This window comes from Rhipicephalus sanguineus, chromosome 1 (assembly GCF_013339695.2).
Source record: "Rhipicephalus sanguineus isolate Rsan-2018 chromosome 1, BIME_Rsan_1.4, whole genome shotgun sequence".
In the NCBI taxonomy this organism is placed as follows: Eukaryota; Metazoa; Arthropoda; class Arachnida; order Ixodida; family Ixodidae; genus Rhipicephalus; species Rhipicephalus sanguineus.
In genome coordinates, this window is record NC_051176.1 from 127,556,352 (window position 1) to 127,571,455 (window position 15,104).

At 51.1% G+C, this 15,104-nt stretch overlaps 1 protein-coding gene across 17 annotated transcripts in view; it reads left to right on the forward strand.

The window, feature by feature from the left end:
• Positions 1–15,104, forward strand: part of LOC119397558 (paired box protein Pax-5) — a 364,233-nt gene that overhangs the window by 300,041 nt on the left and 49,088 nt on the right. For all 17 annotated transcript variants that reach the window (XM_049416377.1, XM_049416338.1, XM_049416341.1 and 14 more), the window contains one exon: positions 2,633–2,830. In XM_049416377.1, the coding sequence (XP_049272334.1) occupies positions 2,633–2,830 (198 nt within the window). The remainder of the gene's footprint in view (positions 1–2,632; positions 2,831–15,104) is intronic.

Consider the following 15,104-nt stretch of genomic DNA (forward strand, 5'->3'; position numbering starts at 1 on the left):
CGCTTCGCATATGCACCCCTGCGCCGACTTCGCGCAACAACTGGTAGCGCATTTCTTCCACGCCGGCGCGCGCGAACAAGCTGACCAGAAGGGAGCCAGCCTCGCGTGCCGCTCCCGGCCCGCCCTATCTGACAGACTCCGTCCGAGAAAATTTACTGCGTCCTCTCCAACGCGCTCGGCAAATTCCATAACTTTTGGGTCATTTCCTCCTTTCGCCGGGCCCAAAGAAAAACGCGCGCTCGCTCGTCGAACGGGACCTGTCTCCCTCTCGTCCCCCCCCCCCCCCTTCAGCGCGCGTATATAGACGCTCGAATGCATCCCCAGTTCCACCCCTGTTTTGGCGCACATAAAGATCGGCGTTTGCTACGCGGACCGGGTGCTCCCCTTCTTCCCTACGCACGCGTTCTCCGCGCCCTCCGGAGAAGCGCGGCGCCCAACAAAAAGTCAGTGTGCTCCTCTGCAGCGGTGTTCCGGCCGCGCGGCAGCGGCGGGACACTGATCGACTCGGCCCGCGAGATGACATCAGCGCGGTTCACTGGCGTGCGTAATAATGACATCAGCAGCGCCACCCGACAACCGTCTGTCTTAATCTGACTTTAAAATGGACCTCGCCCGAGCAGTGTGGGCTGATGGATACCGCTTTTCCGGGGACAACAAAAGGTCCCGTTGTAGCGTAATGATCTCCTGAAAGACTGGGGCCGACTTAATTGTGCTCGGTCGCCTTCCTTTGTGTGCGGCTACCAGATGGCAGCGTGGCATATATACGCCGCTGTGCGGCAAGGAAGGCTCGCTGCAAACGCGTGTGCGCGAGTGCTTCGCGCCTATATAGTATAGGCGCCGGTTAAAAGTGTGCGCATATACGAAGTACGCTGGCAGTGCTTTGTGTCGAGTGAACTACGCCGAGTCTGTCGGGCACCAGCGGCACTCGTTTGGTCGGCGGCCGGGAGAGATTAATCGTTGGTCGAGGAGAATGGCACGAGTTAAGCAGAACGCAGTCAGATAATTGCTGCACGTTTGGGCCAACAAATTAAAACGAAATTAGGAAGTAGTGGTTGCCTTATTTTATGGCGAAGGAAACACATTTTGCCCGTAGTTTTCTTTGCACGAACAAACTTATTTCTGTATCCTGATTTCAGTTAACAACTACCGAAACGCGATAACTGGTCTCCTATATTTCCGGTCACTGAAAGACATTGCATTCGACTTGTTTAAGTGCGAGTTATCTCATTGCAGGAGAACGTCGATAGCAACATGGTTCTCTGCATTGTTCTTTCCCCCTCTCTCTCTTTCTTTACCAAACTCTTCTAATGAGTGCTCAGAACATTTATGTGCGTGGGATCATGGTCGCCGATGCGCCCGCTGGCAGCTTACTGAACGCGAAGCAGTGACAGGCCCCCAAAGCGCTCAGGGCTCTTTCAGACAAACTGAATGAGCCCTGGAGCCACAATCTTTCTTCGTTTATAATTGCAGTGAGCTCCGAGCTTGCACGCGGGTCCTCAACCCCGCGCCAGGGAGTGGCGCACGTGAAAGATGGCTCGGGGTGCCGACTGGCTTATACAGGCGGCCGGCTGCTGACCACACGAAACTGGACGCTGGCCGTCGCACGCCTGCTCGGCAAGAGCGACCTGTGGTTCGCGTTAGCAAGGGGGTAGCCCCGTATTAATTACGCGAGATGCGGAAGGACAAGCCCGGCGCGTAATTGCAGAGGTCGAGAGGACAGTGTGGCAATCACGGATCGATAGCTAATTTGGAGTCGCTGGACGCGCGGCTGCGCCCATTTGACGCCGTGTGGCCAAAGGTGGAAGCGTGTTGGATAGCAGTCGGGCGCAAGCTCGGGGTTCGTAATATGTTACAATGGAGTGTGGCGCGCATGCACATAAGAGAACCCCGTGCATGCACACTTGCTGCGTGAACGGTCGATGCAATTCGCTTTCACAACAAGTTGGTTCTCTTGCTCTATTTAAATTAAGAGCGCACTGAGTGGCGGAGAAGGCGGTACTTCCGCAAGGCATAACATATATTCGTTTATGCAGCTCCAGCAGTGGCGTAGCCAGGGGGGGGGGGGGCACACTGGGCCCGTGCCCCCTCCGAAATTTTCTTTGCTATGGCATACAGAGCCCAAAATGACACTTGACCACATCTGTCTGCCCGGCCCCCACTTCAAATCAAGGAGGTGCCCCCCCCCTCCCCCGAAAAAAATTCCTGCCTACGCCCCCTATGCTCTAGAGGTTATTCCGAAGGTTCTTTGTATCTGGCAGACTGGCTGTGCACTACTGAATGCAAGGCCACTGTACGAAAGGCTGTGTGAATAAACTTCATGCTTATGGAACAATCGTATAGTTTGTCCCGCCTATATTACTCGTCTCTATGGCTCTCCAAGTATGGAAACGACCAGCAATGGATAGGTATGAGGCAATATGCCCTAACGTATAACAAGTACCTGTATTGTCTAAACTGCTGCGTTTCTTTCTTTCTTCTTTTTTTTTCTTATTTATTTATTTATTTCGGAAAGCGGGGAAGGAATATGCGTGTGGATTCTGGTTTTAGCAGTGGTATTTTCGCAGCACCTGTATGCGTTACAGAGATAGATATAGAAGATCGCCATCGGGACGTACTCTGTCGCTGTCTGCAGGTACTACGAGACAGGCTCGATCCGGCCGGGCGTGATCGGCGGCAGCAAGCCGAAGGTGGCCACGCCCAAGGTGGTGGACGCCATCGCGAACTACAAGAAGCAGAACCCCACCATGTTCGCCTGGGAGATCCGCGACCGGCTGCTGGCCGACGGCGTCTGCGACCAAGACAACATACCCAGCGTTAGCTCCATCAACAGGCAAGTGCACGCGCTGTATGCTGGTTTGCCTGCATGAACTCGCAGATTCATGTAGTGTTGCCCCGTACGTCGTCGTTGTCCTTGCCCAACATCTCATTTTCTCTCTTAGTATTTTTTTTTTTTTGTTACAGGGAAGTACAGGCGAATTCGCCGTGCCACTTTCACTCTGGTTTGCTACCAATCTTCTTTTGTTTGTTTTTCCTTGCCCTCGAAGTTTGTCAACATGAAGAAAAAGTGTGTGTGTGGAAGGGGGGGGGGAGGGGGGTATTTAATCCAACATATGGGAGTCTAAGCGCGTGAAGTCTCTGGCATTAGGAGTGGTACGCCATTCATTCGACGCTCTTTCAATTTCACGCACAACGGGTAAACTTTGTTTTCCGCGGAAAGGAGAAGTGAGGTGGGGAAGAAAACACGTTGGAAACTGCGCAGGGAGAGCCGGCTGCGGCTTTTAGAAGCTCGTAAAAACAATGCTTTCCGAGACGGCACGGGGCCGCCGAATGGCCCCCGTAAATCCCTGCGGCCGCGCCAAGTATAACACAACGACAGAAGAGATACAGCCCCGCCGCCACAGGCCATTCGTGGTGGCGAAAATCGGCCGCGCCTCTATCGCGAACGCGGGGCACGCGCGCCATATACATCCAGCGAAGGTGCAGGGCTATCGGCACTCCTGTTGATCCCGCCGGCTTTTCGGTCGGCTCTCTCGGTGCCCCGCTGCTCGAATCGACCCGACGTTGAAGGCCCACCGCCGCGGCTTTTATAAACCACGCTCTATAACGGTGTGGGAGGGACGATGCCGAGACGGGAAACAATGGAACAGAAGAAAAGCGCTTCCGTAGAAAGCTACCTATGTGGGCAGATGTACGCCGAAAGAACAGGGGGTTAGAGTAAAACAAGAAAGCAATAGCCGCACGCACAAGCCGAGGCTCTAGCAAAAGAGGGCGAGAGCAGCAAATGGGTTTCGTACGGTGAAGGGGACTTCCCGGAGGAGTCTTCCCGCTCAGACGACATATAAAACGCATTTCGCGGCGCGTGCGCCGTTCCGCCACTTTCGCAGCGCCCTCTTCACGCCTTGGCGGGCACCTCTTTATGTCTCGCACGAGAACAGGCCTGCTGGAGGGTCACGGGGCGACCCGACGACTGGCGAGGACCCAGGCTCGCGCCGCAATCGATCGGCAAGGCGGCGGACGCAGCTCTCCGAGGGACTCGCGTTGTGTTTTCTCGCCCATCGAGAAACAGGAAGCGTGCTCTCCTGAACAAACTCGTGCTTCACGGCGTCCTTTCTGGGACACGGAAAGTCCGAAGACGCGAGTTCCGGCAAGGCTCTTCTTTTAATGCTGTGTATAACAGATGACTATACACTCTGACCGAGTCGTATACACCTTGTATACTAGAAACAACTTGACGCAACAAGGTTATAATTATTATTGTCTAAACGATGATGACGGACCAATCATTTACGTACCGTCTCGGACCTCGCGCACGAGTTGAAAACCTGGTCGCTCGTACTGAGCTGATCTGGTAGCCCGTCCAGGTAATGCCTTCAAGCACCTGCCGCGATATCAAGTAGATGCAAGAATGTAACGGCTGTCGGTTGCGCATGCCGTGCATCACTGGCGTTAGCTTCCTGTTTCGCGTGTGCGTGGTTAAAAATAATTTTGAGCGAAACCAACCTTCTCTCAAAGAAAGCACACGTCGTTAATGAGTAGCACCGGCTGAGTCTTTTCTTAAGCAGTTAACTAGACTGACCACGCATGACGCCCTATTTCATAGTTTAAAATATATATATATATATATATATATATATATATATATATATATATATATATATATATATATATATATATATATATATATATATATATATATATATATATATGTGTGTGTGTGTGTGTGTGTGTGTGTGTGTGTGTGTGTGTGTGTGTGTGTGTGTGTGTTTTGATACATTCTGACATGCCTTCGGTTCACGAGGCTTAAAGTCGGATAACGATAAGAAAAATTAAACAACGAAAACTCTTTTTTTTTTCTTTGTTCTTTTTTTCTAACTGACGGCATACGGGGACGGCGCTTACTATCGGGCACTCATCGTCGAAATTCATCACCGCCCCATCTGCGCAGCCCCGAAAAGAACGTCTCTATTGCGCTCTTAGACGGGCCTCGCGCGAACGCGGAAGCTTATTAAACAGATAGCCATCACTCGCACCACCCACCCGACCGCTCGCGTAATAGCTCACCAGGGCGTTCATCACACATTCAATCAGGCTCTCCGCGCGTTCGGGACGCGCCGCAACGCGTCTCTATATGAGCGCACGCACGCATGCCAAGCCGAGTAACACCGACGTGGCGCCCAATTACGAAAGGCCGTCGCTTTTTCGGAGCAGGAACAGCCGCATCTCTGCTGCCGAAGCCGCCGCGGCTCCATCCTCTCTTCGGCGCTGATCCCTTTGGCTCGGCCCGCTCTTCCATTCGTGTCGAGGAGCCCCGCGCAACGCGAAACGGCCGTATACCCCCTCCCGCCCCTCTCACCACCATGCTGCGGCCCCTTATCCAGCTCTAATCGCAATATCGGGGACAGGGATTGCCACTTTTTCTCTTTGCAGAAAGAGAGGGTGTGCCGAGAAGTGCTTGTGGCGACGTACACACACACGGCGCGCACATCGGAAGAGGAAAACGGACGAGGAGGGAGAAGGCCCGGGGTGGGTGCCTTCGCGTTGGGGCCGCGCTGCACTCCTGCGGCGAGTCCGCCATTAGGGAGAACATGTTTCGCTGGTCGGGGGGTCCTATATTATTTATTAGCCGCGGGGCAGCGATTGGCCACCGATAAACATGTCATCGTCGAGGGGGCTCCCTCGAGTGAGGCTCAGGCGGCGAGTATGGAGCGTCAAGTGTTTGGGCTCGACGAGCTGTGATGACAGATCTGTCCCGCGATGGACGCCGCGGAGTTCTTCTGCTCGGAAAGTGGTCGTTCGGTCCGGATGTATTTTGCGGTAATCGCTGTACGAGGTGACGTACGCCCGCTTCGCGGATAGCTTCCGCGCTTCGTTGTGGTGGCGAGAGAGACATCATTTGAAGTGACGAAAGCGATGGGTTGCACTCCGCTTGAGCATCTGCAATCTTATAAGTATAAATAAACTGTAACGGAGCTTCTATGATGAAGCGATGCAAAGGTGGCGATTGAGGCCAGAAGCATTGCTCATGCACCCATTTCACCTTTCACCACAATTTAAGTCTACTTTGGATGATAATATAATTATTAATTGAAGTTTTACATGCCAAAATGACGATATTATTACGAGGCACACCGTAGTGTAGGACTCCGGATAATTTCTACCACTTGGAGTTCCTTAACGTTCACTTAAAGTCGCGCAGTACACGGGCCTCTAGCATGTCGCCTCCATCGAAATGCGGCCGCCCCGGCCGGGATTGAACCCTCGTCTTTCGGGTCAGCACTCGAGCCAGTGCGCCACCGCGACAGCCAAGTCATCTTTGGAGACCAGTGAAAAAATTAAATCTGTGTTAGTGTCCGGGTATCTCTAAATGGATTCGTCCTTCTCTGTAAAAATGCAATGAGAGAGATACACAGTTTTTCTAGAATGTCAGACCGCAGTCGTATAACTGTTTTGGTTGAGCACGTTTTAAACGGCTGCAGTTCGTCGTTTCCATCGTTACTCGGTGAACAATCACGTCTTATATGTCAGGATTTATCCGCGCGATATAAAAACAGCATGAACATGTCAACCATGCTCTTGCAACACATACTAAAGAAGAGAAAATATCTTGTATAATTCTTTATTAAACTTTTCCAAATATTGACGGGACTTCAGGAATATTATATTCGCTACCCGTACCTGAAGTCCTGAACCTGGCATGACTCATCGCGCGCATGTTAATAATTTAGCCCAATAGCAGGCCTTCCTCGTCATATTCTTTCATCAATCCGTGCACGCATTGCAAAGTAATACATAGCTAAATATGTATCGCACGGGACGCGTGTGCAGCGTCATGCGTGCCTGCGTTTATCTGAGCATGACCCTGTTATGCAGTGTGATGTATTGCCCAGGTATGCTTATTCGGACTTTTGGGAAGTAAATACAACGCTTTGACGTGAAGTACTGCTTCTTAACGCAGAATTCGTGGTTATGCCACGCACTTCTTGCGTTCTTAGCGAGCATCCGGCAAAAATACTTTAAACGATTTAGAAGTTTTCGGAGCAGTTTTTGTTACATGCAGAACAGATTGTAACGTGAGGCCTTCTGCATATATGTTGTGGACTACTGGTCCCTGGAGGGCGATTTGAGCTATATATAAAACGTAGACGTGGAAAACTGAATATTGAAAATATTTCGCTTAAAAAACAGACCTTGCGTAAATTGTGGCTCATAGATTTGCTGGCTGCGAACCATATAAAGCGGTATTTAACTATGGCAGCGCCGGCTGAAAGCATTCTTGTTAACCAGTTGCCGCCCGCTCCCTAGTTCTCCGTGCTTTAAGTGACAACGCCGGAGTGACCACTCAACTTGAGAAGGCCGCGCGGAGCGGTAGACCTGCTCTTCGATTTTGACGCCGGCCATACGACGCCCGAAACAAACGCGCGCCTAATGCTCTTAGGCACTCGCGAGAAACAGGATATAGGCTCGCGCGAACGCGCTGCAGCCGCGTCCCCGCCTGAGGAAACCCTTCCATAATTCGTGCGTAATGGAATCACAAACCCACTGAGTGCTCGCTTCCGCTGCCGGGAAGGGGAGGGCCCGCGCCCCAAATTCGCGCGCCTCGCTGAGCGCCTCATGGAACCTGGCACTCGCCAGATATGCATGTCTTCTTCCCCGAGCACTGAGCGATTCCATCCCCCTCTTCTCGTTCCCCGGAGCGGCCGCTGAGTGGCGTCCCGCTGTACACAACCTGTTCAGTGGGTCGCGTTATCGCCGGACAGCCTCGCCGAAAAGAGGACCCCGCTGTTCTGCGCCTTTGTTGTTGCCCTTGTAGCAGCACGACCACGGGCGCGCGCCTTCGATCTCTTCCCCCGGCCGTGGTGAGCTCCCAAGGGCGGTGGTGGCCCTTCACGCGGGGCAACGCTGCTCTGCGAGGAAGACAGCTATCGAGAGGCCAAATCGCCTCTTGCACGCAGCCGCGGCGCGGAGGAGGTCTGCGCAACGTATACACGGGCGCAGAAAGCCAAGTCTACAAGAAAGGAAGCGTATAGATAGGCGCGGCGCACGCACACACACCACTCACGGGCTGCAGGTCCCAAAGCGGCGGGTCAGCAGCTCCGAGCGCGGAGGGCGTCAATCGGGGATCGCAACACTCACTCGTGCCGGCAGGATGATAAATAATTTACGGATTGAGCGTCGGGGGCTCCCTAGCCCGATATTGAATTAAGGGCGGCCAAAAGAGAACCCCAACACCCGCCTACCGTGTTATCCCGCTTCCCGAAGCCAGATAAGGAGCGTGGCAGCGCAAACCTGAGTGCGAAAGCACTCTGCCGCCTGGCAGGGGTGCCAAACAACCCCGCTTACAACCACTCTCTCGACCTTTCGGCGTTTTCGCCATAAAGTGGCCCACGCAAATGCTCTGCCTGCGCGGCTCACACGAACACATAGAACAAATAAATAAACGCGTTACATACATACGCGCATGCGCGCTTCGTTGCATCCCGGTAGCGGAATGCGTTTAGTACATTCGTTTGATCTCTGTATACCTGTAACAGTCGTGCCACACTTCAGCTGTTTTCAAAGAAGGGCAATTACAAGAATTGTTCTCTTCACGATGGCACATCAGCTCATTGCGATCGTTCCGAACTAATTGGCCGTGTATTGAGTTGAATTACATAAGACGGATACAGGCAATGTTGCCCCCCCCCCCCCCGCCCCCACAAAAAAAAAAAAGTTCCACCTTCACAGCCTTAATTCACGCAGGCGACATGAGCGGCTCAGAAGCAGACAAGAACATTGCGCAAGCGGGGCGCTAAATTTGTGCGTTCACATATCAACCTGTAGCGCAGTCTGAATAAAGTGTCGCGCTCGTCGGGTTCTGCATAACTTTCGCAACTTAGTAACAAGTCACACGGCTCTCTGCAGCGGGTTGCCAAAAGGATGTCCTGTTCTCGGCGCGATTGCGCGCACAACAAGGACGATGACTCGAAAGATGTACAAGATGAACGCAGGTGTGGTGTCAGGGGCATAACCACCAACGAAATTTCGTCATTTGATGACCTTTGTTTCTTTTCAGTACGCGTAGGGTGGGCCTGCACAAGAGATCTGCCTGTCCCTGCAGTAGATATCAAAAAAAAAAAAAAAAAGAAGAATGTGCGTGTTGTATGCCAACTGATATTTTTTAATGTATTATTTGCAGTGGCTCAGCGAAGACGTGAAGGTTAAGGGATAAAGACAAGCAAAAAACATCACTTTAGAATGAAGAGAACCTTAATAAGAGGAGGTCTGGCGGGCATAATTTTTCCCAATCCAAGGCATATTGAAAGTATTTCGTTTCTTCCTATATGCGAAAACAGCGACCAGCAGACAAATCTTGGTGTACCAGCCAGTGTTTTCACTTTACGATAATATTATTTAAAATGAGATCAACTAACATCCCTCATCGCTCCCTTAATCTACCTCTGCAGTATGTTGACACGTGCATTTTTGAATTAAAAGGTAAAATGATACTCGTAGCCAATGGAAGCCACAAGTCGCATCTCTTGACTCTTTAAATAGGAAGGAAAAACGAAGACGGACTAACGCTACACGGATGTGTGTGTAGGGAACGTAATAACGAGACTAACAGCCATGCTCTCTTAAATGAGAAAAGGAATGGTCGTGAGAGGTAATGTCATCACTCCCGTGTAGATGTGGTTGGACCGCTTCAGGAACACGCTCAAAAATTGCCGCGTGTCTTTTCTTTAGGGAGTTTTAGCTTGTAACGTATACTTCTTTACGTTACCGTTACCGGATTACGTTTACCGTTTTACCGGAACTCGAGTTTAGCTTTTTAGCTGCCCAAACGTAAACCTTTACGTACGTACGTAAACCTTTACGTTTGCGCAAATCACTAAATGGTGATGATAACAGCATTTAAACTACATTTAATTTAGATAATATTGAATTACGCTGCGGCAAAATCATTAGAGAGGTTTTTAGCCTGTGCAGTATCCCGGTATAAGCGAAGGGGTGTAGCAATACCAGGTTACCGGGCGATGGTGTCGACATCTTGTGACGCTTCTCGCAACCACAATCATGAACACGTTTGTTTTCGCTTAGTGTTCTTGAGGGGGAAAAATGATTAAAAAGGCAACTCATTCGTAATAATGCCGCTGCAAGGCATTTACATTGGGAGCAGAATGCCCAATGTTTCTGCAATAAAATTTTGTGCTCGCCTGGTACACCTTGGATGGATGGATGCTATGAGCGTCCCCTTTATAACGGGGCGGTGACATGTCTGCCACCAGGCTCGAAGGATAAAAAAAAAGAAACTTCCTTGTTTCATGTTGTCCTAATCCCCGCTAGTTGGCGCCACCTATCCAGTCTGTCAGCGTCTTTAGGCTTCTTATGTTTGCGGATTCGGTATTCTACTAGGGTCATAATTCTACGTCGCTCCAGCCTCGGTAATCCGGCTGAAATAAGGTGATCGTAAGTGGCGCTCACACTTCGGCTTATTTTGACTCGGCGGCTGGAGTCTCCGCGAAGCGGATATCGCGAGTAGCCACGAACGAAGGTGGATTTGCGAGATAGGGCCGTAAACGTAAAGCCTACCCGGCGAGTAGTTTACGTTCCGTAAACGTTCGCGCATGCGCAGATTCCATCCGGTATCCGGTAACACGGTAACGTAAAGAAGTATACGTTACAAGCTAAAACTCCCTTTTGTCTTTGCACGAGCTCAGCTGTAGGCGTAGTTTGCAGTCACCACGTGCGATTTCGCGGAAGGTTTGTCGACGGGCTTTACCGTATACAGAACCAAGTAAACCTTGACGAAAAGCTTCCCAACACGCGCCCATTGCCCTTGGGAAAGAGCGGTGTACACGACAAAAAAAAAAAGGAAAAAAATAGTCGAGTGTCCCGAAAATGGCAAGAAAATAAAACAAGGTGGCGGTTCGAGCTCAAACTCCGGAACGCCGAAAATCTCTCTAATACTGCGTCCTTCAGTGGCCGAATATCTGTTTCGAAAAGGCGACAGCGATCGATACGCTAGGCTGGTCGACCAATCAGGCTGCTCTGCGGCGTCGCTCCTTGGCTTCCTTCCCGTTGGGCTTGTCTCCTTTTTCCTTTGACTTGTACGCTTCGGGAATGAAGGGGCACGGCGTGGTGAGCCACGCGGAGCAGCCGTGTGCGCGTTCTGTGTCAAGTAGATCTCCTCGCGCCCGCGAGTACACCCCGTAATGTTATACACAAGGACATGATCGCCATACCGATCAACAAGCACAGAATCACGGCGCGATGCATCAACAGTCCTTTCAAGGAGTCCAGTTTTGAAAAGATTACGCATACGAGGCATACGAAAGAGAAGAAACTTTAGTTTTTGTTGACCAGGCTGTTTTCGCCTGGAGATGAATATAGCCACGTCATTCCAGGTAGTCATGGACGCAAGGGAAAAGTAAATTAGATGTCCCAGGCAGAGCCACTTGTCATTACCAACGAAGCTCTCTTGCGATTGCTGGCAAATTGAAAATCCACCTGCTTTATTCCCCAACGCGGCCCACATGACGTGGGAATGATTGGCTAGATCAAGAAACGTTAATTCACCCCTTCTAAAGGTCGCGGACTACGTAAGGCAATGGACAATGCTCGCAAGTGAGGACTGTTCATGCCACCGAAAGATAGCATGTACAGTAGCTTTAGTGAGGGTCGGGAGAGCCAGTTGGCCCTCCCGGATCAAACTCAGCGAGCCAAAGGGCTAATGGAGCCCTGGACTTAGGGCCCCACCCTGACCTACCGTCACACCAACGAACTGTAGTATAAAGTTTTTTCCATTTCTTCCAAGTAAAAAAAACAGATAAAAGGCTGAAAACAAGACACTCAAAGGCACGTCTGACCAACCTGTTGTTCTGTGTTCAGTCTTTTATCTATATTTATCTATATTTATCTATACTCTTTTATCAATAACAGAGTGAAAGTAACCTCATACGAGTGCTCTCGACATCGACAAGAATTGTCAGTGCTAATACACGAACCCGAAAGAAACAAACTTTACCGAACATACTGTGAAACGAACGTCCCATTTCAATATAGGTGGACATAGAAATCCAGAGGCAACATCCGTCACTCGTTAAGTGGAAAGATCAGGGCCAGGAATGAAGGTGCCGCAAACCGGCACCGATGTCGGCGCACTTCCAGTCCGCGAAGAAAACGGGCTGGCTGGCGCGCTCTTTTTTCGGGCCGCATCGTTTTCTTGGCCGCTTCAGCAGCGTCTGTGGCGCTAGAGGCAAGAGGGGGGGGGGGGGGGGGGGCGTCTGTGGAGCAGCGTTGCCTCTCTGGCTGCACGGAGGGGGCCGTGATGGAACGCCGGGAAGGAAGCGAATTCTCCATGTCGCCAGGCAGAGAAGTGTGATAAAGCTCCGTGGCTCCTCCTCATCTTCTTACCCCTATTTCCTCCCTCCTGCTCTTTTCGTTCTTGTTTCTTCTCTCTTTTCTTTTTTTTCCACGACATCCTCGCGGCAGTTACTTCGGCCTATGCGCTTTTGCCTCCGCGCCTGCATCGCCTTACTTTTTTCCCGTTACTTTTTCTATCGTTATTTTTCTTTCCTGTCCCTTCTTTAAGTCTAACCGAGACGCCAGAGCGCCCTGTAGTACAGCGCGGCACGTCGCACCCAGCTTCCTATACACGGTTTGATGCTTTCGATGCGCGCGTCCCGTTAGCGTGCGATCGAGGACTTTTATTCGCATGATGATAGGAATCGGTTGAGTGTGGCGGTAACGCCCGATGCTCTGTTCGAGACGCTGAGGACGTTAGGACAAGGGTTGACATTTAATAACTGTGCCTGCAGCCACATTCTACGGCATACTCGGGAAGACGGCCTTGTCCGTGAAGTGATGAAAAAAAAAAAAGAAAATACACGTTTTCATTCTGCTCGAACTTTAAATGATGTACGAAGTAAATTATCGTTTTTAAAATATCGTTGACTATAGGCACTCGCAAATAGATGATTAAAATATGCCTCTTTCTCGAAAGACGGCGTTATGAAAACGCTGCTCAAATATAGGTATTGCGCACTGGCTAGAGGGCGCTACCTAACTCTCATTTATCGGCCCAGTTTTGCGGACTTCGGTCGATAGGGGTGCTAAGAAAGTTCACGAACATGAGCTTCAAGGCTCATCGCTCATCTCACGCAGCGCACGCGCACTTGTACACTTTCAAAGTGCGGACACTCCCGCATCGTGATAGGAAATTAAATTCAAATGCCGCCGCTTGTTTGTTACGCCAGGCCAACTTCGCTCCTTCCGCTCGCATGACCTTTGTCGGGCGTGCGGCCAAATTTTGTTTCCCTTTCTCACCAGGCTCGGTGAAGAACAGCGCCCCGAACGGCGGCGGGTGCATCCCACGGAGATGTCGTGCGCTGGGCCGCGGACCGTTCATCCTGCTCCGCTGTGTGTCGCGTTCTCCTCCGCGGCGCATTGTTCTCGCCCCTGGTTGCGTGCCAGTCGGCCAACAGCGAGGAGCGTTGTTCGCGCCGATCAGCGGACGCCGCTGCGGCATATGTGGGACAGTCGGCAACGGCCGCGGGGAAATTGTTTTTGCCACGCCCTCCTCGTTTCCCGCCGAACGTCTCGGGAGGGGGTCGGTTACAAAAGGCGAGATCAATGCGCGTTCAATCGTCCCCACGCGCTGCTGGTGGATTTTACCGCGTTTTTCTCTCGGGTCCCTGCGACGATTTCCGGTTCCGGTTAGCGCCGGAACCGTTCCCGCTCCAAGCCCAACGCGCCCCTCTCCTCCGTCCTCTCAGAGTTTGTCTGCGGAAGCTACGTAGTGAGTCCTATGCGGGTGCCGAAAGTCACTGTGTAGTCATCGCTGCTTGTTCAATCCTCGGCGTATCCATATAGACATAGGCGTGCGCCGGGTTCCCCATCAGGGGGGAGCGAAGGTTCATCCCCCCCCCCCCCCCCTTACTAAGTCAATGTATGCGGCAAACTTTGCCCCCCCCCCCCCCGATCCCCCCCACGCCTATGCATATAGACATCAGTCTCATGCGAAGACGCACTCGACGGCAAAACGGTATCTATCGTTAACGAAATAGCTAGTGCGCTGTGTGTGCAGAAGGGCGATGAACATCACTGGGCGCACCAACGCATCGTGTGCTCTTCTGAGGCCGTTAGTGCAATTAACGAGCAGCCAAAGGAAATGTAAATCCTTCCCCGCCACGGTGGTCTAGTGGTTATGGCGCTCGACTGCTGACCCGGAGGTCGCGGGATCGAATCCCGGCCGCAGCGGCTGCATTTTCGATGGAGGCGAAAATGCTTGAGGCCCGTGTACTTCGATTTAGGTGCACGTTAAAGAACTCCAGGTGCTCCAAATTTCCGGAGCCCTCCACTACGGCGTCTCTCATAATCATATCTTGGTTTTGGGACGTTAAACCCCAGATATTATTATGAAATGTAAATCCTTCACTGCAGGTAGGCGCCTATATAACGTCGCTTTCTTTTCACCATAATTGTCAAGCATGACGAGCCAGTTGAGGGGCAAGTAATGCACCGATTTGATAGGAGCCGATGCAAGTGGATACACATCAATTTGCAATCTGCAGGTAATATCCTGACGAGGAAGGGCTAAAAAAAAAAAGAAACGCATTTTACTGTATGTTAATCTCACTTCCTTGAAATAAAGTGTTAAGGCGCCGATATTGTACTTCAGGATCTAAAACACGACCTGAGTACCTCTCTTTATGACGTGACGTGCCTATGCAATGTTAATCTAAGATTAAATACTGCTGACTACAGTGGGAAAAGAAATTTTAAAAATATCTCTCCAGAAAAAGTTCGCAGGGTTCGAAATTATCAGTACCCGTTTACTCGCGAAGCAATTGCATAAACAGATTGAATTCACGTTAAAACTGTGACATACAGCTGTACAATTACAAAGGCGAGTGAGTCATTGTATAGCCGCCCTACTACACCTCCGAACTCCCCCGAAAGCAAGCGCCGATAAGATAAGCCCATAAGATAAGCTCGTACACTGCTACGATGTACGAACGTTGTTGGCGCGTAAGCAAAGCTTAGTGATGGCTGCAACAATCATATTCATCTATCGTTTACGTCATCCCAGAGAGTATAATGCATACGTGCTCATCCTTACTGTG